Source organism: Malaclemys terrapin, chromosome 6, assembly GCF_027887155.1.
Source record: "Malaclemys terrapin pileata isolate rMalTer1 chromosome 6, rMalTer1.hap1, whole genome shotgun sequence".
NCBI classification, from domain to species: domain Eukaryota; kingdom Metazoa; phylum Chordata; order Testudines; family Emydidae; genus Malaclemys; species Malaclemys terrapin.
This window is the reverse complement of record NC_071510.1, coordinates 90,842,979-90,867,780: the sequence shown is the minus strand read 5'-3', so window position 1 is coordinate 90,867,780 and position 24,802 is coordinate 90,842,979. Positions and strand designations below refer to the sequence as shown.

General features: G+C 47.2%; 1 protein-coding gene across 1 annotated transcript in view; it reads left to right on the top strand.

The window, feature by feature from the left end:
- SERINC5 (serine incorporator 5) overlaps positions 1 to 24,802 on the top strand; it is a 79,003-nt gene that overhangs the window by 20,580 nt on the left and 33,621 nt on the right. The window contains exon 2 of the mRNA XM_054031623.1: positions 13,634 to 13,801. Within this exon, the coding sequence (XP_053887598.1) occupies positions 13,634 to 13,801 (168 nt within the window). The remainder of the gene's footprint in view (positions 1 to 13,633; positions 13,802 to 24,802) is intronic.

Below are 24,802 nucleotides of genomic sequence, written 5' to 3'. Positions count from 1 at the left end.
TGCCTTAGCTGGGCAGCACCACCGATGGGACTTTTAAAGTCCCAGTTGGTGGTGCTGACCAGAGCCACTAAGGTCCCTGAGTGCTGAGCAAGGCGACCCAGTACCTTATGCCGCGACCCAAACTTTGAAAAACACTGGTTTAGAGGAAGGTGCAGGGGATGAGCTGCTCGGATCCAGTTGCTGCTAAGAGATAATCAGCTAGAGAGGGTGAGGGAGTAGACCACTGAGCTCATCATCAAATGTGGGTGTTTCCCGTGGGGTTCCAAAGGGATCAGTATTAGGCCCAGTGCTATTTGACATTTCATCACTGATCTGAAAGTAAATATAAAATCACTGGTGATAAAATTTGCAGATGACGCAAAGATTGGTGGAGTTGTAAATAATGCTGAGGACAAGGCAGTGATGCAGAGCAATCTGGATCACTTGGTAAGCTCGGCCAATTCCAACAAAATGTGTTTTTAATACAGCCAAATGCTAAGTTAGACATCAAGGAATGCAGGCCATACATACAAACTGAGAGACAGTATTCGGTGACTCTCTGAAAAGGATTTAGGTGTCACAGTGGACAAGAAATACAACATGAGCTTCCAGTGAAATGCAGTGGCAAAAAGGGCTGATATGACCTTTGGACGTGTAAACAAGGAATTTTATATCTGAAAACAGTGTTGGTGAGACTGATACTGGAATATTGTGTACAGTTCTGGTGTCAACATTTTAAAAAGACTGTTGAAAAACTGGACAGGGTGCAGAAAAGATGATTTGAGGGCTGGAGGAAATGCCTTACAAGGAGACTTAAAAGAGCTCAATCTGTTTAGCTTATCGAAAAGATTGAGAGGTGACTTGATTAGTGTAGAAGTATCTTCAAGGAGAGAAAATACAAGGTATTAAAGGGCTCTTTAGTTTAGCGGAGAAAGGCATAACAAGAACCAATGGCTGGAAGCTGAATCCCAACAAATTCAAATTAGAAATAAGGCACAATTGTATTTATTTTTTTTTTAAATGGTGAGGGTGATTATCCACTGGAATAAACTACCAAGGGTGGTGGTAGCTTCTCCTTCTCTTGATGTTTTCAGATCAAGACTGGTTGTCTTTTTGGAAGATGTGCTTTAGCTAAACACAAGTTATTGGGCACCATACAGGGGTAACTGTGTGAAATTTAATGACCTGTGACAGACTAGCTGATCTAAGGTTCTCTTTTGGCCTTCAACTCTATGAATCTATGCCAGATAGTTACATTTACAGTTAAACAGTTGTGGTAACTAAGTCCGAAATATTCTCAGCAGCAGTTCAGCTCTGTGGCTAACCTCTGCTGTGACTAGAGTTTAACCATAGTTAAGTAGGGTTACCATACGTCCTCTTTTTCCCGGACATGTCCGGCTTTTCGGCACTCAAACCCCCGTCCGGGGGGAATTGCCAAAAAGCCGAACATGTCCGGGAAAATGGCGGCTCTGCTCCTCCCCTGACTCTTCGGCTCTGTTTAAGAGCCAAGCGCTACGGGTTTTGGGCAGCCCCCATGCCGCCGGAGCCCGGGAGGGGAAGTGCCCGGCTGGGGGCGCAGGGTCCAGAGGCAAGGGGGCTGCCCGAAGTCCAAGCTCTACCGGCTTCACGGTTTGCCGGGCAGCCTCCAGACCCTGCGCCCCCGGCTGGGCGCTTCCCCTCCTGGGCTCTAGCTGCGCTGCGCAAGCGCTGGCCGGGGGCGCAGGGTCTGGGGGCTGCCTGGCAAACCGTGAAGCCGGTAGCGCTCGGGCAGCCCTTTTCGCGTGGCTGGGAGTGGGAGGGAGGAGGGGGCAGAATTGGGGCGGGGCTGGGGGTGGGGAAATGGGCGGGGCCAGGGCCTGTGGAGGGTCGTCTTTTTTTATTTAATAGATATGGTAACCCTATAGTTAAGGATAAAAGTCACAGACAGGTCACAGGCTTCTGTGAATTTTTGTTTATTGCCTGCAACCTGTCCATGACTTTTACTAAAAATAACTGACAATCTTAGTCTAACCATAGTTTATCCTCAGCCCTGTTTCAGTTAGCACCATTGCTGAAATGGTGCTACCTCCCGCTGAGTACTGCACAGGATCTTTTCAGGGGGAATAAGGCAAAACGCCACATTTATTAGTAATGTATTCATTAACACTGTATCATATGCATATAATATATTACACTTACACTCACACACACACACAAACACACTCCGTCTTGTTACCAATTAGTTGCTCCCCTTAACTTCACTGGCCAGGTGAGTTAGATGGGGGAGGGGGTGGAGCCGGGCTTCTGCCGATGCTCCCATGTTGACAAGACGAGACCCGGGGTCCTCTGCAAGACACCTCACTTTTATAGCCGCTTTCCTCTTATGCAAATCTATACCAGATTCAAACTCTGTGTCTGTGTCCATTGGTCCTTTGTGCTGCTTTCTTTTGAGTGTTGTCCCAATGCTGCAAAGAGGGTGTTTCCAAAAGAAGGTGCTTGCTTCTAACCCCCGAGGCCGTCCGTCGGTATGTCTGCTTGTCTTTAATGAGGCCATTTGACACGTTTTATTGTCCTTGGGTCTGGCTCCCAGCCCCTCTCCAACAGTTGAGGCTGTCTGGAGGTGCTGCCTTCCATGCCTTCCTCATTCACACCTCATTCATTCAACAGGGCAATTGATTAAGAGTGTGTTTTTTGGGGGGGGAGCTCTTGTTCTACTGCTAGCAAAAATAAATTTTCCTTCTATCTTATTCTATCCTTAGGGGCTATAATATTATACCAAGGGCAATGCAAAGTTTCTAAATGAGGCTTTGATACAAAGTCCCATGAAAACAGAGGTCACACGTGACCCACAAGGTTATATGAAGAGGCACAATGTAAAGTCATATGAAAATTATTAGAGATTTATCTACAGCTGTATATGCTGCCTTAAGGAGAAAGCTATCTTCTGCCGCAGCACAGTCCTAGGACATTGTGCAGGACAGTCGCCTGGTGCTGGTTTTGAAAATGCAAATTACTGGCAGGCATGCCACAGCAGTAGGTGAACGGGCACACCCAGGCCATGTTTGTATGTGTGACTTGCCGCACATTTAAAACTGACTTCAGAAAAATACATCCAGTTCATACGCATGGAGGCGGGAGGGTTGGATCCACAACTATGCATTAAAATAGATTGCAAATCACCTTAATTTTATACCCATCACAAAATATCTTGGTTTAAGCGGCACAGTCAGCTATGAATATTAAGGGGGGGAAGTGTTAAAAAGCCAGTTGAGACTAAGACAAAGAAATGAACAAAATATTCCCTTCAATTAAATTAGTTACTTCATGTGCACAATTTTCCACTAAAACAAATCATTGTAAGATCTATGTAACCCATTAGAGAAACTCCTCAAAGCCTAGATAACAGAACAGGAATTTCAATAACCAATAAAATAGGACCTAGCTCCTAATGTGTCAGGCACTTGCCACTGTGGCACCTTGTGCTTAAATAATTAGGTGCACCATTTGTTCATTCTCTGGACGCTCATTTGTAAAGTGGAAGTTCTTTGGCCAAGAGGATAGTTGTCCCCAAACTAAGTACAAGAGTTCGGCCTATTTTCTCTCTTAACTTAGCTGTCTAGGGACAATTGATGCTGGACGTTGTTGCTGAAGTTTGGTAGACATTTGGTATTCACAAGTCATTGACCACATCCTTTTCAAATCTTATCGCCCAGATAATGCTGAAGTAATGAAGTAATTAAGTGGTGTGTTTGCTCTGTGGAATAGCTGCAAGCTTCCTGTTTAATCTTACTTTTATATTGTAAGCAATAATTTAGAGGGGAGAAAATGAGGTCTATTTAAGACTGCATTCCACATAAATAGGCCGTTTTTTAGAAGTTTTGGTACTTTTTTTTTTTTTTTTTTTTTATTTTTGTCAGTTTGACCTTTTTCTAGACTTGGTGTGTTTGGATATCCAGATTTGAGCTTCATACATAAACCATAGGAAGAAACCAGCTATTTTGCACAGCAAGCTTGAAGCTCACCACCTGCTCAGAAGCATTTCTCATAATGGTTAAATGGAATATTTGGTGGCATTTCTGAAACTTTCTCCACCACAAGACATCTTGCTAAATTGTGATGCCCTGTGAAAACAGCAGGGAGAAGGAGCCCACTGTACGGCTCCAGTCCTGCAAATACTCTCTCTCACGCTTAACTTTTACTACCATGAATAGTTCCACTGATTTCATCAGGGTACTCGCTGTCCTAAAGTTCAGCATGTGTGTCAGTCTTTACCGGTTTGGGGCCTAAGATGGTAAATTGGTTTTCATGCTGTTTCGTTAACCTGCTTAAATAATCAAGTAGTGTGTCTCTCTTTTGAGGTTGAAATAGGGTGGGAATTTACAAAGTCATACAGGGTTTGCATATACTAGAAAAATGGGTCAATGTTAGGATGGGGTGTGTTAACGAACCTTGATCTAACCAGCATTGACTTGCAGCGTGATGCTATTTACCTTGACTGAGTTAGGAGTCTAGGGCAGGGGTAGGCAACCTATGGCACGCGTGCCAAAGGTGGCACATGAACTGATTTTCAGTGGCACTCACACTGCCTGGGTCCTGGCCACCGGTCCGGGGGGGCTCTGCATTTTAATTTAATTTTTTAAATGAAGCTTTTTAAACATTTTAAAAACCTTATTTACTTTACATACAACAATAGTTTAGTTCTATATTATAGAAAGAGACCTTTATAAAAACGTTAAAATGTATTACTGGCACGTGAAACCTTAAATTAGGGTGAATAAATGAAGACTCAGCACACCACTTCTGAAAGGTTGCCGACCCCTGGTCTAGGGTATGCCCCATCATGCTCAGTGGAGGGAACTAGTATTGCACTGTGTCCATGCAAGGAAAAAATGGTAGTTTAAATCAATTGGCTAACGTCTGTCTGTCTGTCTTTCATAGTGTAGAAAAGCCCACATAGGGTTTCTGTATTGCTGTCACAAGTGTCTCTCTCCAGCAAACTAACTGCCATCAGCAGAAAGATTAAAATGCCAATCTTAGTGAACTTTGTATTTTCAAAAATACTTTGAGTTCCTCTCTGGTGAGAACTGCGCCCTCTGGAATATACACTGAGCAAAATGGGTGCTGATTCCTTCTAATGTTTTGTCAGATTTCATCTGTATGAACTAAAGCCCTGACTGCTCAGTAGAATAGTCTGAAAGATGGAGGTATGGTTATAAATATCTGTAGAAAGCCAAGGCCTTGTTTTTTATGCAATGCTTGTATAGGGTTACCATATGTCCGTATTTTCCTGGACATGTCTGGCCTTTTAGTTCTTAAATCGCTGTCTGAGAGGAATTTTTAAATACTTATCTTAAAACGTTCAGGAAAATACGGACGTATAGTAACCCTAAGTCCGAAGTCCCGGGGCTGGCGGCACTTCCTGGGGGAGCTCCCGGCACCCGCCTGCCGGCAGGAGCCTGCAGTGTGGGCAGCCTCTAGGCACAGAGGTGGAGGGGGTCTCCGGGTGCTGCACTGGCTCCCTCCTGCCCAGTCACAGCTGCAGGGGTGGGAAGAGCGAGCCTCCCCCACCCCTGACCCAACCCTAGGAGCCAGAGGGACTTGCCGGATGCTTGCTTCCTGGGAGCTGCCCCAGGTAAGCACCACCAGGACTCCCCACCTCGCCCCATGGCAGGTCCCTCTGGCTCTTAAGGTTGGGGGGGGCAGCTTGTGGCGGACGCAGCATGTGGAGACCCCTCGACTGCCCCGATTCTAGGAGCAAGAGGGTCCTGCGGCAGGAGGGGTGAGTTGGGAGCGGGGCGGAGTGAAGAGACGAGTGGTGAGCAGCAGGGGTTGAGTAGGCAGGGGTGAGGAGGCAAGAAGCGGCGAGCCAGCGGCAGGCAGGGGTTCTCGGGGCGGGCATGGGGGTTTCTGGCAAGGGAGTGAGAAGGTGAGTGGCACGTGGGAGGAGGTGAGCAGTGGGTGGGGGACTGAGGAGGGATGCAGCAAGCCGGTGGTGAGGAGGGGTGCGGTGGCGGGGCCGTGTGGGGAGGGGGCGGAACCTGGGGTGGACTGTGGGTGGGGCCAACACCCCTGTGGAGAGTCCTCTTTTTTGGAATGTTCAAATATAGTAACCCTATGCCTGTAATCACTGTCAGACTTTTCTGTGGTATTCCAAACCGAAGATAGAGTGCAGACATAAGATTTATGAGTGTGTCATTGTGAATGTATGTATGTACTCTAGCCTAATGACTAACTCATGGAAACTAGAACTCTGCTGAAAAATATTAATCCATAAAGAGTAAACTAAAATTCCTGCTTGCTTTATAAATTGAACCGTAGCTACGTATCTTCAGTGATTTGTTTTATTATTATTAAAGCAAACTAGTGTAAAAGGTAGGGAGAAACAAAACATTTCACCAACATCTTCTCGTCTCTTGACTTTGCTATGTTAATGAAATCCACTGCTACCCTGCAGCAGGCAATAGGTCCTGTGGAGAATATTTTGACCCTACAGCTGCAGTTCTCAAACTTCCTTGCACAGTGACCCCTTTCTGATAAAAATTATTACATGACCCCAGATGGGGGGACTGAAGCCTGAGCCCACCCAAGCCCGGCCACCCCAGACATGGCAGGGACACAGACAAAGCTTAAGCCCCACCACCCTGCGTGGGTGGGGGCCGATGCCCAAGGACATCAGCCCCAGGCACAGGGCCAGTAACCTGAGCCCCACTGCCCAGGGCTGGAGCCCTGGACCCCAGCAAGTCTAACACCAGCCCTGGCGACCCCATTAAAATGGAGTAGTGACCCACTTTAGGGTCCCGACCCACAGTTTGAGAACCCTTGCCCTATAGTAATGAGAACCAGGAAGTGAGGTGAATGGAACATACTCGGTATCATGATAGTGAGTACATAGTTTAGATTGCATTGATCATTTGTTAAAATTTTCATTCTTTGTTAGGGGTTCAAATTAGTGCTGAACTTGAAATCTGGCTTCCAAGATATAAATTTGCGAAACTTCTGTGGCCAACATATTGGTGTCGGCATCTTATTGTCCTGGGGCAGGGACTGATTTCTTGTATATGTGGATAGCACCTTGCATCTGATGAAGTGGGTTTTTACCCACGAAAGCTTATGTCCAAATAAATCCCTTAGTCTTTAAGGTGCCAACGGACTCCTCGGTGTTTTTGTTTTTTGTTTTTTTGGATACAGACTAACACTTTATCCCTTTTTTGGTAAATTCTGAGGTATCAGAGGGATAGCCATATCAGGATTTCTGTCTGCTGAATGAGTAACTTGCTACAGCTTGGTTGAATTATTTGTCTGGCCTATAGTTGATGTTAACTAAGGCCTGGTCTACACTAGGCGTTTATGTCGAAGTTATCGCCGTTACATCGAATTAACCCTGCACCCGTCCACACTGCGATGCTATTTAGTTCGACATAGAGGTCTCTTTAATTCGACTTCTGTACTCCTCCCCGACGAGGGGAGTAGCGCTAAATTCGACATGGCCATGTCGAATTAGGCTAGGTGTGGATGGAAATCGACGCTAATAGCTCCGGGAGCTATCCCACAGTGCACCACTCTGATGCTCTGGACAGCAGTACGAGCTCGGATGCTCTGACCAGCCACACAGGAAAAGCCCCGGGAAAATTTGAATTTGAATTCCTGTCTGGCCAGTTTGAATCTCCTTTCCTGTCTGGACATCGTGGCGATCACAACAGCACTGGCAACGATGCAGAGCTCTCCAGCAGTGATGGCCGTGCAGTCTGTGAATAGAAAGAGGGCCCCAGCATGGACTGATCGGGAAGTCTTGGATCTCATCGCTGTGTGGGGCGATGAGTCTGCTTTCCGAGCTGTGATCCAAAAGACGGAATGCAAAGATCTATGAGAAGATCTCTAAAGACATGTCAGAGAGAGGATACAGCTGGGATGCAACGCAGTGCCGCGTGAAAAATCAAGGAGCTGAGACAAGGCTACCAGAAGACCAAAGAGGCAAACGGACGCTCCGGATCCCATCCCCAGACATCCCGTTTCTACGAGGCACTGCATTCCATCCTCGGTGCGGCCACCACCACTACCCCACCACTGACCGTGGACTCTGAGGATGGGATAGTGTCCACGGCCGGTTCCTCGGACATGTTAGGGGACGGGGAAGATGAGGAAGGAGATGAGGAGGGCGAGGCAGTCAGCAGCGCTCACAACGCTGATTTCCCCGACAGCCAGGATCTCTTCATCACCCTTACAGAGATCCCCTACCAAGCGTCCCCAGCCGTTACCCCGGACACAGAATCTGGGGAAGGATCATCCAGTAAGTGTTGTAAACATCTAAACATTTATTTGTAACAGAACAGGAATATTAACAATTAAAAGAATGGGTTGTTCATGATTACTTTGCCCTAGGCGCTTAACGGTTCAGTCATGGGCAGTGCAAGTTTTGAAAAAAAATCTAGCAATGTCCGGTTTTCCGTGATTGTCCTGCCCAAGTCGCTCTACTGTTTATTCCCTGCTACTGCAGCTACAGTAAAATGCGGTCTATATGTCCGGGGATAGAGCAGTAATCCTCCTGGGACATCTCGATGAAGCTCTCCTGGAGGTAATGTGAAAGCCGTTGCACGAGGTTCCTGGGGAGAGCGGCCTTATTGGGTCCTCCGAAGTATGACACGTTGCCGCGCCACGAGACTATCAAGTACTCGGGAATCATTGCTCTGCACAGCAGGGTGGCATACGGCCCTGGTCTTTGGAGGCTTTCCCGGAGCATTCTCTCTCTCTCGCTGTCAGAGATCCTCATGAGGGTGATGTCGCCCATGGTGACCTGCTTTGAATTAGGTAGGGGAATGTTAGTGTTGGGACTGCTTGACCGTTCCTTTACAGAACTGTAACCGCTGGTTTGCAGCCACGCGGTGGAGGCGGGAGAGGGGCAGCCGAAAGGGATCGTTCCCGGGGACAGCCGCGAGGGGGTGGGACAGGGGCAGAGTTCCCGCTTGCCGGATTGCTGGCAGCAGGGACTGACATTGCTTTAAATGTGAAATGAGGCCAGTGGTAATATAAAAGTTTTAAACTGCCACAGGTCTACGGCTTACCATGTCTGCCTGCAACAGAAATTCCGTTGTGCTGCCCCGCTTCTCAAATGTGCTGTGCAAGACCCCAGGCACTGAATGCGAAGGCCGAGAATTCGACCTTGTGCTGAGTGCGCATGTGATAGGTGCTGTGCATGGTCTTGTTCACAGAGAAAGACTATGTTCTTTGTTCACAACTACATTTATCTTTCTGAGGAATTCACTCCCTTTTTCCCAATTCCACAGCCCCATCTGCAACTGTCTCACAACCTAGCCTGGCATCACACTCCCAGAGGCTAGCGCGGATTAGGCATAGGAAGAAGAGGACACAGGAGGACATGTTCTCTGAGCTTATGGCCTGTTCCCAAGCCCAGGCAGCACAGCAGACCCAGTGGCGGGAGAACTTGACCCAAATGCACCAAGCAAACATGGATCGGGAGGAGAGGTGGCGGCAGGAAGACCAGCAGGCGACTCAAACGCAGCTTGGACTACTGAGGGAGCAAACAGACACGCTCCGGCGCCTTGTGGATGTTCTGCAGGAACAGAGGCAGGAGGACAGAGCCCCGCTGCAGTCCATCTCTAACCGCCCTCCCCCGCCACCAAGTCCCATACCCACCTCACCCAAAGTGCAAAGAAGGAGAGGCGGCAGAGTCCATGCTAACTCTCACTCCACCCCTGCAGAGAGCTCGAGTAGCAGAAGGCTCTCATTCCCCAAAATTTGAAAAGTTCTTTCCTTCCCGCCTGACACAAGCCCCCGTCCACGTTTCACCTCCCAGTTCCATGTGTAGTTGATAATAAAAAATAAGTTTCTGTTAACTACTGTTTCCATCATGTTCTTTTGGAGGAGGAGGGGAAAGGGGGTTGGTAATTGGACAGGACAGTCACCTTTGGCAGGGTACATAGGCGGGGGCAGGCACAGCAGCAGGGCACATAGACAGTGCAGTGATGCAGTGACTAGTTAACCTGGTTAGTCTGGGAGGTGGTTTTCATGTTCTGTAGTGGGGGGTGGGTTGCTCTGTGACTTTGTGGCGGGGGAGGGCAGTTACAGATCTTAAGCGGCGGTCCTTATGCAGGATCACAGAGCCACACAGCAGGGGATCTGTAACCATCCTCCCCTTGCCACAAAGTCACATAGCCCCCCCATACACACAGTCCCGATCAGGAGGGGTGACAGGCTCCGTTGAAACAACCATCCCACCGCAGCGGAGCCTGTCAATCCTTGAGTTTAGAAGCTTCATTCGCGTCACTACACTACACCTGCTCCGAACCACAGTCTGCGTCCCAGTTTTAAAAAATTCCCGCGAAAACAGTAGTAAAGAAAACGGTGTGCATTAACAAAGTAGAACTATTTTTATTTCGACACGTGTGTTGGAAGGGGGGTGAAGGGGATATGTAACTGGATAGGATAGTCAACATTAACTGGGTAAAGAAACGGGGGCAGGTTCAGCTTCTCTGTACACAAACTTTAAAGTCACAGGTTACCCTGCTCACTCAGGAACTTTGCTTTCAAAGCCTCCCGGATGCACAGCGCTTCCCGCTGTTCTCTTCTAATCGCCCGGCTGTCTGGCTGTGCGTAATCAGCAGCCAGGCTATTTTCCTCAACCTCCCACCCCGCCATAAAGGTCTCCCCCTTGCTCTCACAGAGATTGTGGAGCACACAGCAAGCTGATATAACAATGGGGATATTGGTTTCGCTGAGATCACAGCGAGTCAGTAAGCTTCTCCATCTCCCCTTGAGACGGCCAAAAGCACACTCCACCACCATTCTGCACTTGCTCAGCCGGTAGTTGAAGAGTTCTTTTTCAGTGTCCAGGGCGCCAGTATAGGGCTTCATGAGCCAGGGCATTAGCGGGTAGGCTGGGTCCCCGAGGATGACTATAGGCATCTCCACATCCCCAACAGTTATTTTGTGGTCCGGGAAGTAAATACCTTGTTGCAGCCGTCTAAACAGACCAGAGTTCCTGAAAACACGAGCGTCATGAACCTTGCCCGGCCATCCCACGTAGATGTTGGTAAAACGTCCCCTGTGGTCCACCAGTGCTTGCAGCACCATGGAAAAGTAGCCCTTTCGGTTAATGTACTGGCTGGCCTGGTGGTCCGGTGCCAGGATAGGGATGTGAGTTCCATCTGTGGCCCCACCGCAGTTTGGGAATCCCATTGCTGCGAAGCCATCTATGATCGCCTCCACGTTTCCCAGGGTCACTACCTTTGGCAGCAGTACATCAACGATTGCCTTCGCTACTTGCATCACAACAACCCCCACGGTAGATTTGCCCACCCCAAACTGGTTCGCGACTGACCGGTAGCTGTCTGGCGTTGCAAGCTTCCACAGGGCTATGGCCACTCGCTTCTGGACAGTCAGGGCTGCTCGCATCCGGGTGTCATTGCGCTTCAGGGCAGGGGACAGCAACTCACAAAGTTCCAGGAAAGTTCCCTTCCGCATGCGAAAGTTTCGCAGCCACTGGGATTCATCCCAGACCTGCAGCACTATGCGGTCCCACCACTCACTGCTTGTTTCCCGTGCCCAGAATCGCCGTTCCACGGCATCAACATGACCCATTGCCACCGTGATGTCCTCGGCGCTGGGTCCCGTTCTTTCTGAGAGGTCTGTGCTACTCTCAGACTTCAGGCCATCACCGCGGTGCCGTAGCCTCCTCGCCTGACTTTTCTGCATCTGCCTCAGGGAAACCTGTATGATAAGCTGCGAGGCGTTGAGAGCGGCCACAACTGCAGCGATGGTCGCAGCGTGCTCCATGCTTGCAGTGCTGTGGCGTCCGCGCTGTCAATGACTGGAAAAGTGCGCGAACTGATTTCCCGCCGGCGCTTTCAGGGAGGGAGGGCGGGAGTGATGGACGGATGACGACAGTTACCCAAAAGCACCCTCGACACATTTTGTTACCCAGAAGGCATTGCCAGCTACACCCAGAATTCCAATGGGCAGAGGGGACTGCGGGAACTGTGGGATAGCTGACCACAGTGCACCGCTTTGAATGTCGAGGATTTCACCGTTAGTGTGGACTCACAAAGTCGAATTACTGTCCTTCGTGTGGACACACACGTTCGACTTTGCAATATCGATTCCAAAAATTCGATGCAAGTAAAATCGAACTACTCTCGTAGTGTAGACAAGGCCTTAGCCTATTAAAAATAATCAAAACTGCAGTAGTTTGTCTTCCACTTCAGAAATACATACATATGGGGCACTTTTAATGAACAGAATGGCTTCACATTTAAGTCATGAAGTGCCAAAGTTAGGGCTATCCACACAATTTTAATTTGAACCCCTTGTGCATATACAATACAAGACCTCTGCCTCATTCACTGTGTGGGTCAGATGGTGAACAAAGCAGTGTGTGTAGTGAAATAAATTGTTTTGAGTACCTCTGTTTCTTTCATTGAAAAAGTTAAACAGTGAATAGTGAATGAGGCAGGAGTCTGCAGAAGTCCTTGATCATTCAGTGCAAATGTTGGATTGGATGGGATAGTATAAGGCATGTGGCCACAAACCGAATAATAAGATAAAAAGAAATATTTCATTAATACGTCTTTCACTAGGCACTCTGTCTTTCCCACTGAATGAGGCATGGTCCTGGTGAAAGGTAGTATGTGATTCTTTAAACTGTTAAAATGCACGCACACAATGCAGCATGGCCATGTCTGTCTGAGCAACTTTAACTTTGGCACTTGCTGATTTGAGTGCTTCCTTTTGCAGCCATAATGTTCTTCACCTAAATTTGGGTTATTGCTGATTATGCACTGTATATATCTTATGACTTTAAAAACAAACTTTGTGGATAATCTAAGGCTTAGATTCCAAGCACTATACCCAGATGTACAGATGCTCTTTTCTTAACCTGTGTACTATACAATTTTTTAACATTAGCTGTAATGAAACATTAAGTTTTTGCTTTGAGCACAGAGAATAAATGATCGCCTGCTGGTCAAAACTTTCCTAATTCACTCAAATACCATTATAAAACATTCAGAATATTTTTATAGCAAAAAGGAAAGTACTCAAATAACAGATCTGAATAAAGAGAGAGCACCTTTAACAAGTTAACGTCAATGAAGAGTGCAGTATGCCTTTGATAAAAGGATTTAAACACTGACTCCAATTTCTCATTCAATCAGTACTGTTATACACAGTCTTTGTAAGGTAAAATTTATCTTCAGTTCAGATCACAAATTAAGCCATCTTGTCTTTGTTTTTATTACAGTTGCCATAGAGTTGGTGCCCTTTTAGTGCAGGTCCTTTGACTTATTTCCACTATCAGTGGGGGGAGTGTATGTGTGTTTTGGGAGGTAGGGCATTGTCATTGGAGTGAATTTGTACTGCTGGATCAAGTGGGAGGATGGGGCTGGTACCAGGAGCTGCCTAAGAATGCAGAAAACCTTTTTAGGAAAGCAGAAGTACATTTTGTTCTTACTCTCAGTTGTGGAATTATTAGAGCTCGTCTTGGTTTTACTCTTCACTGGCAATGAAGCAGGCCATCGCACCTAGGATAATACATCCCCCCCCTCTGATTACTGTCTATTTCTGGAATGTTTAGGAAGTCTACCAGCAGCCCCAGCGAAATTAGTCAGTTAAAATGAGATGATGCTGTCGGAATGAATAATATTGTCTGTTTCTGCCTTTCTAGTTGGCCTGTTGCTGTGGTACTGCTGCTTGCTCCCTGTGCTGCAAATGCTGCCCCAAGATAAAGCAGTCTACGAGCACCCGTTTCATGTATGCACTTTACTTCATACTGGTAACGCTCATCTGCTGTATCATGATGTCAAGAACCGTAGCTACTGAAATGAAAGAGCGCGTAAGTAACAGGTTTTTTTGGTAAATGATTTCTAAAGGGAATGATGGGCATTTTTTAATGCACCCTCATGTATAGATGGCAGAACTGGAAGGGCATAGCCCCATGTAGCGGGGTGGTCCCCCGCTCCTGCCCTGAAGGGCTTAAAACAGCCAGGGAGCAGGGCTGAGGCAAAGGAAAAGCTACAAGGCTGATTTGGGGAAGCAGACGCAGTTGGGCTGCACCCCAATCAGGCCTCAGCTGGCCTGTATAAAAAGGCTGGGAACCAGGAGCTCAGCAGTCTCTCTCTGCACTCAGAGAGAGAGAAGGGCCTGGCTGCAGGGAGCAGAGACAGGGTACCTGAGTGGAGCAGGGCTGAGGAGCTGGGGAGCTCCAGCCTGGAAAGCCCCAGGCTGCCGCCTAGTATTGGGCCAAGGGGTTCTGGGGGTTGCAGAGGGCAGCCCAGGGCTAGGCCAAGGCAGCAGGTCCAAACCCAGCCTTGCTGATGAGGAGTGGCCTATACTGCAGTCTGCCCCAGGCAGCGGGGGCTAGTTGGTGACTGGCAGTGGCCTTATTCTGAGGCGAGGTAGGGATAGTGGGTAGGGGTTCCCCAGGGAGGGGAGACCCTAGTACTGAAGGGTGTACTGCCAGGGGGCAGCACCCCAGATAAAAGGGCATCGGGGTCTGGGAGGGACACAGGGCCAGAGGACAGGTGGACCACTGGCCTGCAGAAGGTGCTCCAGGATGCTGGAAGAGCTAATTCCCAGGAGGCACCGCAGGGGTGAGTCTGCCTCTCTATACCCGATACCAAATATTTCTCTAGGTATATCCTTACAATGGGTCATTCTTGAAGCACAGTTCCAGTCATCTCTCTCCCCTCCCCCTTAAAAAATGTGCTGTTCTGCCAACGCCTGTTTGCCCTCCAGTTGGGTTTCATAAGGGAGCAAAGATCTAATGACGAGTGGCCTTCTTGTTTAGTTATGTGGCTTCATTTGGATCACTTGTGGGATATGGCAGAACAGCAGACCGATCTTAAAGTCAGCTAACACTTGGTGGACATTCTCTTCTCAAGGGTGGGAGGAGTCTCACCATGAGTTCCTCACTCTGGTCTTCACACACGTTTTGCCCTTTGCTATTTGTCAGATTGAGAAAATGAATATTGTAAGAGGAAACAGAACAGATTCCAATTTTTGAGGAGATGCTCTCTCTATTCCCTTAAACGTTCCTATTATGAGCCTCTTGTGGGTACTGTTTAAAGTTGCATCTAAGTGCGGTAGTGGGTTTAGCAGCAGAGAAAATTAAAAAGGGAAGAATAATCCTTGAAGTTTTAGGGCTTGTTTACACTGGCATGTTTCTGTGCAGTAAAGCAGCTTTTTGTGCTCAAACTGCAGACGTATACATACTGCCAAGCCACTTTGTGCACAGAAACTCCTCAGTTGCAAAAAAACAAAAACAAAAAAAAACAAACCTCGACAAGAGTCGTAATGCTATTTGCACAGAGGCTCCAGTGCTCTTTTGCCAGTAGAGACGTTTGATTTTGCTTTCTGCACTGTAATTGGCCTCTGAAGGTGTTCCATACTGCCTCAAATGACCACTCTGCTCATTGTTTTGGACTCTGCTGTCCTGGAGACATGCGCCCCTCTCCTTTCAAAACACCATTTCTGACAGCCCTTGTTTGTTATGCTGATCTGCTCCTGGGCAAGCAAACCATTAATGTGGAATGCTGGTGCTATTGAACATAGAGGCATGTGTGTGGGAGCAGGGCTGGCTCCAGGGTTTTTGCCGCCCCAAGCAGCAAAAAGGGGGAAAAACGCCGCGATCATGATCTGCTCTACTGCTGCCGCTTCAGTCTTTGGCGGCAATTCAGCGGCAGGTCCTTTCCTCCAAGAGGGAGAGAGGGACTCGCCGCCGAAGAGCCGGACATGCCGCCCCTCTCCATTGGCCGCCTCAAGCACCTGCTTGCCAGGCTGGTGCCTGGAGCCGGCCCTGTGTGGGGGAGAGAGAGTGCTGTGCACAGAGTGCCCCCCCTCCCCTCCAATCACTTCAGTTGAAAAGCAGCTGGCAATGTGGTAGGATGTCCATGGAACAATGGGATTGGGAAACATGCAACATGTGATGCTGTGCCAGCCCCATGAGGCATTGCAAACCCTTCTGAAGCACCCTGCGGCCAGTTGCACAGTGGGATAGCTACCACAAGCTGCAACAAGCTTCTGTCATAGCCCTGGTCAAGCTTCCCTGCTGGACACTTTGCAGGCTGCTTTTTGGGCCTATATGCTGGGCCTGTGTGCTTTTAAGCTTCCTGGGTCAGAGCAGAGCCCTAGCACTGCCTCTGACTTTGTATTTCTGGGCACACTCTTGAGGTGCAGCTCTTCCGTCTAGTACCCCTTTGAGAGCGGAGATCTGACAGTCTATCTGCCTGGGCACTGTAACTAGCTGTAACAAGTGCTGGTTCCCTTTTCCAGAGCTACAGCCTTGTGGGTACTCTGGTTTGCAGTTTACTACTTCAGGGACACGTGATAGCTGAGGCACATAAACTTGGCAAAAGTTCTTGTGGCGGTATGGTTTGGCCACTCAAGGGTAGTTGTGTGTAAGGTAGTTGTGCCCACCCTTGGTCACGTGACATGGCCTTTTAAGATTTTTGGTAGGGTTACCATACGTCCTCATTTTCCCGGACATGTCCGGCTTTTCAGCAATCAAACCCCCGTCCGGGGGGAATTGCTGAAAAGCCACACATGTCCGGGAAAATGGCCGGCACTTCCTCTCCCCCTGTGGCTCTGCTCCACTCCTCCTCTCTGATTTACAGAGCCAAGCTGCCCGAGCAAGCGCTACTGGCTTCAGGCAGCACCCCCCCCCCGCCTCCGGACCCTGAGCCCCCAGCCAGGCACTTCTCCTACCCGGCTCCAGCTGAGCTGCTCCCACGGTGCAAGGTCCCGAGGCAGGGGGGGTGCTGCCTGAAGCCGGTAACGCTGGCTCCTGCAGCTCTGCTCTGTAAGTCTGAGGGGGCGGAGCCGAGCAGCTCAGTTGGAGCCGGGGGAAGGGACGTGTCCAGCCAGCTCTGGGTCCTGAGGTAGGGGAGGGCTGCCAGAAGCCAGCAGCTCGGCTCTTACAGTCTGAGCTGGGAGGAGCAGCTCAGGTGGAGCCCAGGTAGGAGAAGTGCCTGAAGCCGGTAGCACTAGGGCAGCTTGGCTCTTAAACAGAGCCGAAGAGTCAGGGAGCAGCAAAGCTGGGAGTACCATGCGCCGCTGATTGCACAGGTGGGGGGCAGCGCTGGGGGAGCTGCTCCGGGGAGTCGCCAAAAAGCACTGACTGTGGTGGGGGAGGAGGGGAGGGCAGTGTGAGAAAGGCAGGAGTGTGCAGAGGGATCAGAGCTCTGGCTGCGATGGGCATCGGGCTGCCTTGCCTGCAAGTGGATCAGAGCTCCTGGGGCTGGGGTGTGCTGTATGGCACTCAGCTCCCCATTTGTGATGAGACACAGCAGTGTGGTGGATCACTGCGAAATACCTGCCCAATCAGAGCTGCGGGGGCAGGGCTTGCAGGGGCTGGCTCCGACAGCTCCCATTGGAGCTTTTCCCAGCCAATGGGAGCCTCTGAGCTTGGCTTGTGGCGGGCCAAGCACGTGGAGACCCTGGCTGCCCCTGATCCTAGGAGCAAACACAATGCCAAAACGAAAATACAAAGTTCACTACATATAAAGAATTACGTTTTAGAATTAAAGAATTAAATAGCTCAAAATGTCCGGGATTTTACCGGGCAGGGAGGAGAACTGGGTGCTCCAAGGCATCTGGGGAGCTGGGAAACAGAACAGTGTGAGCTGCGTGTCCTGACCGCTCCCAAAAACTGAGGGCCGGGGCAGATCCTCCACTGAGCAGCTTCATTAAAGTCATGGGAGTCTATACTAGTGGAGTGCCTGACTTTAGAATTGGTGCAGCTGTTTCGTGTGGCTGGGAGGGAGGAGGGGGAATGTGGGGTGCTCAGGGGAGGGGGCGGAGACTTTGGGGAAGGGGTTGGAATGGGGACAGGGAAGGGGCGGAGTTGGGCGGGGCCGGGGGTGGGGAAAGGGGTGGGACCGGGGGAGGGGAAGGGGCGGAGTTGGGGCGGGGCCGGGGCCCCATGGAGTGTCCTCTTTTTTCAATGTTCAAATATGGTAACCCTATTTTTGGGAGGTTTCAATGTAGACAAAGGCAGATAAAGGAAGCGGTCACCGGGAATAATCTGCATTTGGGAGAACCTCTCCTTCCAATCCTCTAAAGACTTGCAATCTTGTAGCGAGGTTGGGGCAAGATTCCCCCTCTTCCATCCAACCAGAACCAGCTCTTGGGAAGAGGGCTGTCCATATACTGCCTCTTCACTCAGAACAGAGCCAGATACCAGCAGTTGGAAGGTTGCTGCCAGCTGAGCTCTTCCAGTCCAGGGAAAAAAGAGGGAGTAAGGTGAAAAGGCGCCAGCTGCAGGCGAGCCTGTTTGAAACCCCAGTTGTAACAAGCAGAGTTACCAACAAGAGTTGCTGTGGACCTCCTGTGCCAAGGAGAGAGAAGCTGGATAGGATATTTTCCCTTCCTCCTTGTCCAGGCCCAAGAAGGGCTGGGAAGTCCCCTGAGCCTAAAGGGCAGGATTTGATTGAAAGTTTGCAGGGTCTGCAAAATACAGTTCAAAATTTAAACCACACAGGACAAATTCATGGCCCTTGATTGTCCTGGTAACAGGCAAGACTTCTTTTTTAAATGTGGTCTTCTAAAGTTCCCATTAACCAAGGTTGCCAGGCTTGTCTGAATTTTACCCCACTCAAATACAGGAGAAGAGTGTGTGTCTTTGGTGTCTTATCCTTTTGAACATTCAGACTAGACCGGACGCTGTCCTCTTATCCAAGTGGGGCTAGTAAATCCTGAGCCATGTTTCAAGTTTGAGCCATCAAAAAGTTATAAAAACAGCAAAAAGAGCCACATGGCAATATAACAAAGCACATATTTAAATTTAGTTTCACATTTATTTATGAAAAGAAATGTGGAATCTGAACTTAATTATTTTGAAATCAACAAACCATAGATAAAGTAATTAAATTGAATCCTTTATTTAAAATATTTTAAATATTGTTTGGTTATTTTATTTTCCATTTATTTTGGAATCTGATTATTTTAGTTTTCTGTATATGTAATATGACTAATTATAGTAAGTGTTTTTCAAATGAATGATCACTATAACAAGGTGATATGCAAAATAAACATATTGTTGCCCCCTTGCAGAGAAATTTGCTAAAGCTAGGAGAATCCGTTTTCTCCAACACGTTATCCCAAGGAGTTCCAGTTTGAATGGGCTGGGAGATACCTGAATCAGCTCTGACAGCACAAGGTGAAATCCACATATGCTGAGACCTGGTGTAAAATGTATGTCAACATAGCTATGTCACTCAGGAGTGTGAAATATCCACACCCTGAGTGATGTAGCTATGTTGACCTAAGCCCAAGTGTAGATACAGCTAGGTCTTAGGACAGACAAATCTGTCAACCTAGCTAATGTTACTGAAGGAAGTGGTGTTCCTACAGTGACAAAACCTTTCTGTCGCTGTGGGTTGTGTCTATGCTAGTGGGTTGTGCTGGCTTAGCTACAGCACTGTAGCTTTGCTGCTATAGTTCCTGTAGCATAGACATGGCCTGTGGCATTCAGTGATGCAGCAAGTTCATAAAATCAACCAGAATTCGTAAGTTGTACATAGATTCCTCAAATTGCCATAGCTCCTGACAGCACAACATATTAATGCATGAGAGCTAAACTTTGTTTGTTACAGAACAAAAATCTGATTCTGCTACTTAAATAGGGAGTGGATTGAATTTTCAATAATTTAGTAACATAGGACTGGAACCTAATTACTTTCTTCAGGGAATAAGCATCAAGCCTGCCTCTCTGTTTGTGAGTAAGGTGGCCTTAGAAGTTCAGAAGGGGTCTTCAGCCAGTGTTGCATTGGCTGTTTCACTGCACTCTTTTCCCAAAGAAAGTGTGCCATGGAACACATGGTTAAAGCTGCTTCCCAGTTTAATCAGCTATTTAAAATACTAGATTGATTCTGTTCTGCTTGCCTGTAGTCTGTATGGCTGACTAATACAGGCATATTGTTCCTCCTTGGCCTCTGGCTTTTTTAAGACACTTTAGTATGCCAGAGTTCATTTGTGGGACGCTTGAATGGAGTGAAGTTAAATATAATCCAAGAAATTGAAATTTTTGAAGACAATTTACATGTTTATGCCAAAAATTCATTAAATCCATTTCTTTCATTAGTATGGCTTTAATACAATTTGTGTTTCCAACAAAACAAGTATTCTAATCAAAACAGTAAACTGTTTCAGGGTCTCTAAGCAGCCCTCAACAATATGATTTTCAGTAATGCCAATTTCTCTGCCTGTTTTGCCTTGAAGCCTCAGAAGTAGGAAGAAATGGCACAAAGAGTTGTTAGTGTGAAGTGGAAAGATAACTGCTCTTTAAATTAAGAGTATTTGATGGCTTTGAATGAAAAATGAAGTGTCTGAAACTAGACTTTCTTTATCTGATCACTAATTTAGTAATCACGTTCTGGGATGTTAATTCAGCCCAGCCTCAGCAGGGTACACCTTCAAATTCTCTATCCAGATTGGAGAAACTGAGACATTAATTATGGGCTGATATTTAGAGGTGGTTTCAATGGGATTTCTGAGTACTCAGCAACCTTGGAAGCCAGGCCATAAGCAAACTATAATTCTCCAATATTTGTATAGGCTGACCATGTGTTAAAAATAGAGAGTCTTTGCTTATGAATTTTAAAACCTAGTCCAGTATTTTATTGGTCTGTATATCTTTGTGCCTGCTCTATCAATTTAGAGATCAAATACTCCTGTTAATATAGTGAACATCCCCTTTCATGTGGAGCGAATATTACCCTTTCTAACTCAACTTTGAAATTTTACTGATTTGATGATGCCATTTGAATGTTGTGCCAACCTAGCTTCTACATTTGCTGTAAATTTGCCAAGTCTGAAGCGGTTCTATATCATCTGCCTTAGCAGCTTATCTGTTAACTCAATGATATCTAAGACGCTTATCTTGGGAGGGGACAGCTACAAGTGAGAGTGCAAACTTACATTTGAGAAACTAAATTATCTGATGTTTTTGGAAAAAATGTTCAAATATAGTTTTAAAACTTTCATTTTAATAAGAATGTTTGTCTACCCCATGCACGCTGGGGAACTCTCACTACTTTGCATTCTGTCTAGGGAAACAAATCTCAGCATTGCCTATTTTATTAGCGTTTGTATCGCAGTAGCATGTATAGACACCAATCGGGGCTCCATTGTTCTGGGCACTGTACAAGCTCGCAGTAAAAACCATAGTGGCAGTAAAAGCGATATCTCAGTTCATCACTTGTCTAGCTGGTAGTGTTCTGTGGGCATCGTGTCTGAGAAGTCTTAAGGACTTGAAGACATAGGCAACAAATTATATGGGCCTGTGGTGCCCATGCTCTACCAATATTCAGGAACGTGGGTCCGGCTCTACCAATGTTTGGGCTTATATTTTCAGAGCCGTCCTGTTCATAGGATAGACCAGGGCAACTGCCCCGGGCCCCATGCTTTGGGGGGCCCCCTGTGTTTCAGGGGGATGTGGGGTCCAGGGTGGCCTGGGAGGTTAGCGAAGGGGCCTGGCACTGGCAGCAGCGAGTGACCCATCCCCAGCCTGCCCTGCTCCGCCACGCCCCTACCCCACTCCACCCCTTCCCCCAAGACCCCACCCCACCTGGCAATAGGGTAAGGGCTAAGTGCCTCCCCCGTAGACCTGCCTGCTGCTGCTGCTTGTCTACTCCTGCCAGAAATCTCCCTCAACACCTTTCAATCAGTTTCTGCTACTTCCAAGTACTACATTAAGAGTTATTCCTCTCTGAAATAATGTTACAAAGTGTTCCACACTCATCCAGATGAGAATGGCTTTCATAGAGTATAAAGCCAGAAGTGACAACTGTGATCATGTAGTCTGATCTCCTGTCTAACACAGGCCATAGACTCTTCCCTGAATAATTCTGTTTGGATGTTTTTCTAGAAGACATTCCTTAGTTCAGTCTTGATTTTAAAAATCTCCAATGTTAGCAAATTCCCCATAATCCTTACGAAGTTGTTCCAGTGGCTAATTAACCTCACTGTTAAAAATTTGCCCCTTAATTACAATCTGAATTTGTGTAACTTCATCTTCCTACCATTGCATCTTCTTGTTATTCCTTTGTTTGCTAGGTTGAAAAGCTCTCTATTTCAAATTTAGGTACTTATGGAGTGATCATGTCATCCCTTGACCTTCTCTTCATTAAGCTAAATAGGTTGAGCTCCTTGAGTCTATCACTATAAGGCTTATTTTCCAGTTCTTTGATTATTCTCATGGCTTTTCTTTGAACATCCTTCTTGAGTTGTAGACACTAGAATGGGACATAGTACACCTCTACCCCGATATAATGCGACCCAATATAACACGAATTCAGATATAACGCGGTAAAGCAGCGCTCCAGGGGGGTGGGGCTGCACACTCCGGTGGATCAAAGCAAGTTCAATATAATGCGGTTTCACCTATAACACGGTAAGAGATTTTTTTTTGGCTCCCGAGGACAGTGTTATATCGGGGTAGAGGTGTATTCTGCTAGCGGTCACACCAGCGCAAATACAGTGGTAAAATAATCTCTTTACTCCTACTCATGATTCCCCTGTTTATATATCCAAAGATGCCATTAGCCCTTTTGGCTATAGTATCACACAGGAGTACATGTTAATTGATGTCCACCATGACTCCTGTGACGTTGCACTCTATATGATTTTATGAAAGTATGCTGATTAGTGTGAATATAATGTAACTAAAATATGCTTCATGCAAAAGTTCTCTTGTAAGGTATCATTACAAAGTTTATAATCTACTGAATGTAGATTATAGTTCATCCTGTTTGTATGAATATATCATTCTTGTATCTGAAACTAGAAATATGAAATAACTCTGAGGGCCTATTGTAATTATGCAAAGTGTGGGCCATTTAGTGGTGGCTTGGAATCTTGATGGCTCCCATTAACCAGGGCAATTGACTGTAGATGGCTGTGTTTTACTTGTCAGCACACACACATACAGGAAGACTTACAAGTGGGTAATGAAGTCTTACAGTGACATGTGATCATGTCACCTGAACTGGAATCCATCTTTAACTTGGTGCTTTTCCATTTAGAAGGAGGAGTGGGAACACAGAGCGGGACAAAGGATTCCCGCCTTATGCAAAAGATATATAAGTGGGTGGAACAAAACGAAAGGGGAGCCATCATGAGAAATCCCATAGCTACCACCTGAGCTGGAACAAGGGTTGTACCAGGGGAAAGGATTGTGCCCAGACTAGGAAGGCATCCAGTCTGTGAAAGAAACTTGTTGAAACATCTCTGAGGGTGAGATTTTATCTGTATTCAGTTTTATTACTGTATTAGGCTTAGATTTGCGTGTTTTTTATTTTATTGGTAATTCACTTTCTGTCTGCTGTTACTTGGATCCACTTAAATCCTACTTTCTGTATTTAATAAAATCACTTTTTACTTATTAATTAACCCAGAGTATGTATTATACCGGGGGGAGGCAAACAGCTGTGCATACCTCTCTATCAATGTTGTAGAGGGCGAACAATTTGAGTTTACCCTGTATAAGCGTTATATGGGGTAAAACAGATTTATTTGGGGTTTGGACCCCCACTGGGAGTTGGGCATCTGAGTGTTAAAGACAGGAACACTTCTGTAATCTGCTTTCAGTTTAAGCCTACAGCTGTTAGGGGATGTGGTTCAGACCCTAGGTCTGTGTTGGAGCAGACTGACCTGTCTGGTTCAACAAGACAGGTTGCTGGAGTCCCGAGCTGGCAGGGAAAGCAGGGGCAGAAGTAATCTTAGCACATCAGTTGGCAGTTCCCAAGGGGGCTTCTGTCATCATGACTCCCAAGTCCTTTGCAGAATTACTACTTCTCAGGATAGTCCTCCATCCTGTAAGAGGAGCCTACTTTCTTGGTTCTTGAGTGTATGACTTTACATTTGGCCATATTAAAGAGCACATTGTTTGCTTGTGCCCAGCATACCAAGCAATCCAGATCAGCTCTGTTTCAGTGGCCTGTCCTCTTCGTTATTTATTGCTCCCCCAATTTTTGTGTAATTGCAGACTGTCAGTGATGGTTTTATGTTTTCTTCCAGGACATTGATAAAAACGTTAAATAGCGTAGGGCCAAGAACTGATACCTGTGGGACCCCGCTAGAAACACAGCTGCTCAGTAATGATTCCCCATTTACAATTGCATTTTGAGACTTTTCAGTTAGCCAGTTTTTAATCCATTTAATGTGTGCTATGTTGATGGTTTTGGTATCATTCTGTTTTTTTAATCAAAATGTTATACGGTACCAAGTCAAATGCCCCAGAGAAGTCTATTACATCAACAATACAACCTTTATTGACCAAACCTTATAATCTAATTTTAAACAAAAAGGTAGTTTGACAAGATCTACTTTTTATAAACTCTTGTTAAGTATTAATTACAGTAACTCCTCACTTAGTCATCCCGGTTAATATTGTTTTGTTACGTTGCTGATCAATTAGGGAATGTGCTCATTTAAAGTTGTGTAATGCTCCCTTCTAATGTCATTTGGTAGACGCCTGCTTTGTCTACTGCTTGCAGGAAGAGCAGCCCATTGCAGCTAGCTGGTGGGGGCTTGGAACCAGGGTGGACCGGCAGCCCCCTCCCCCCCCCCATCAGCTCCCCACTCCCCTAAGTTCCCTGTGCAGCAGCTACCCAGCAGGCTAGCAATTGCAGCTGTCCCTTCTCCCCCTCCCCCCCCCAATGCCATCTGCTGCTCCTGCCCTCTGCCTTGGAGCTGCTCCCCGAGACTCCTGCTTGCTGTGGGGGGGATGGGGAGGGAAGGAAGAGGGGAGCTAATGTCAGGGTGTCCCCCTCCCCCTGCTCCTGCACCCTGCTTACCGCATTTTCCATGGAGCAAGGGGGCACACCAGGGCTCAGGA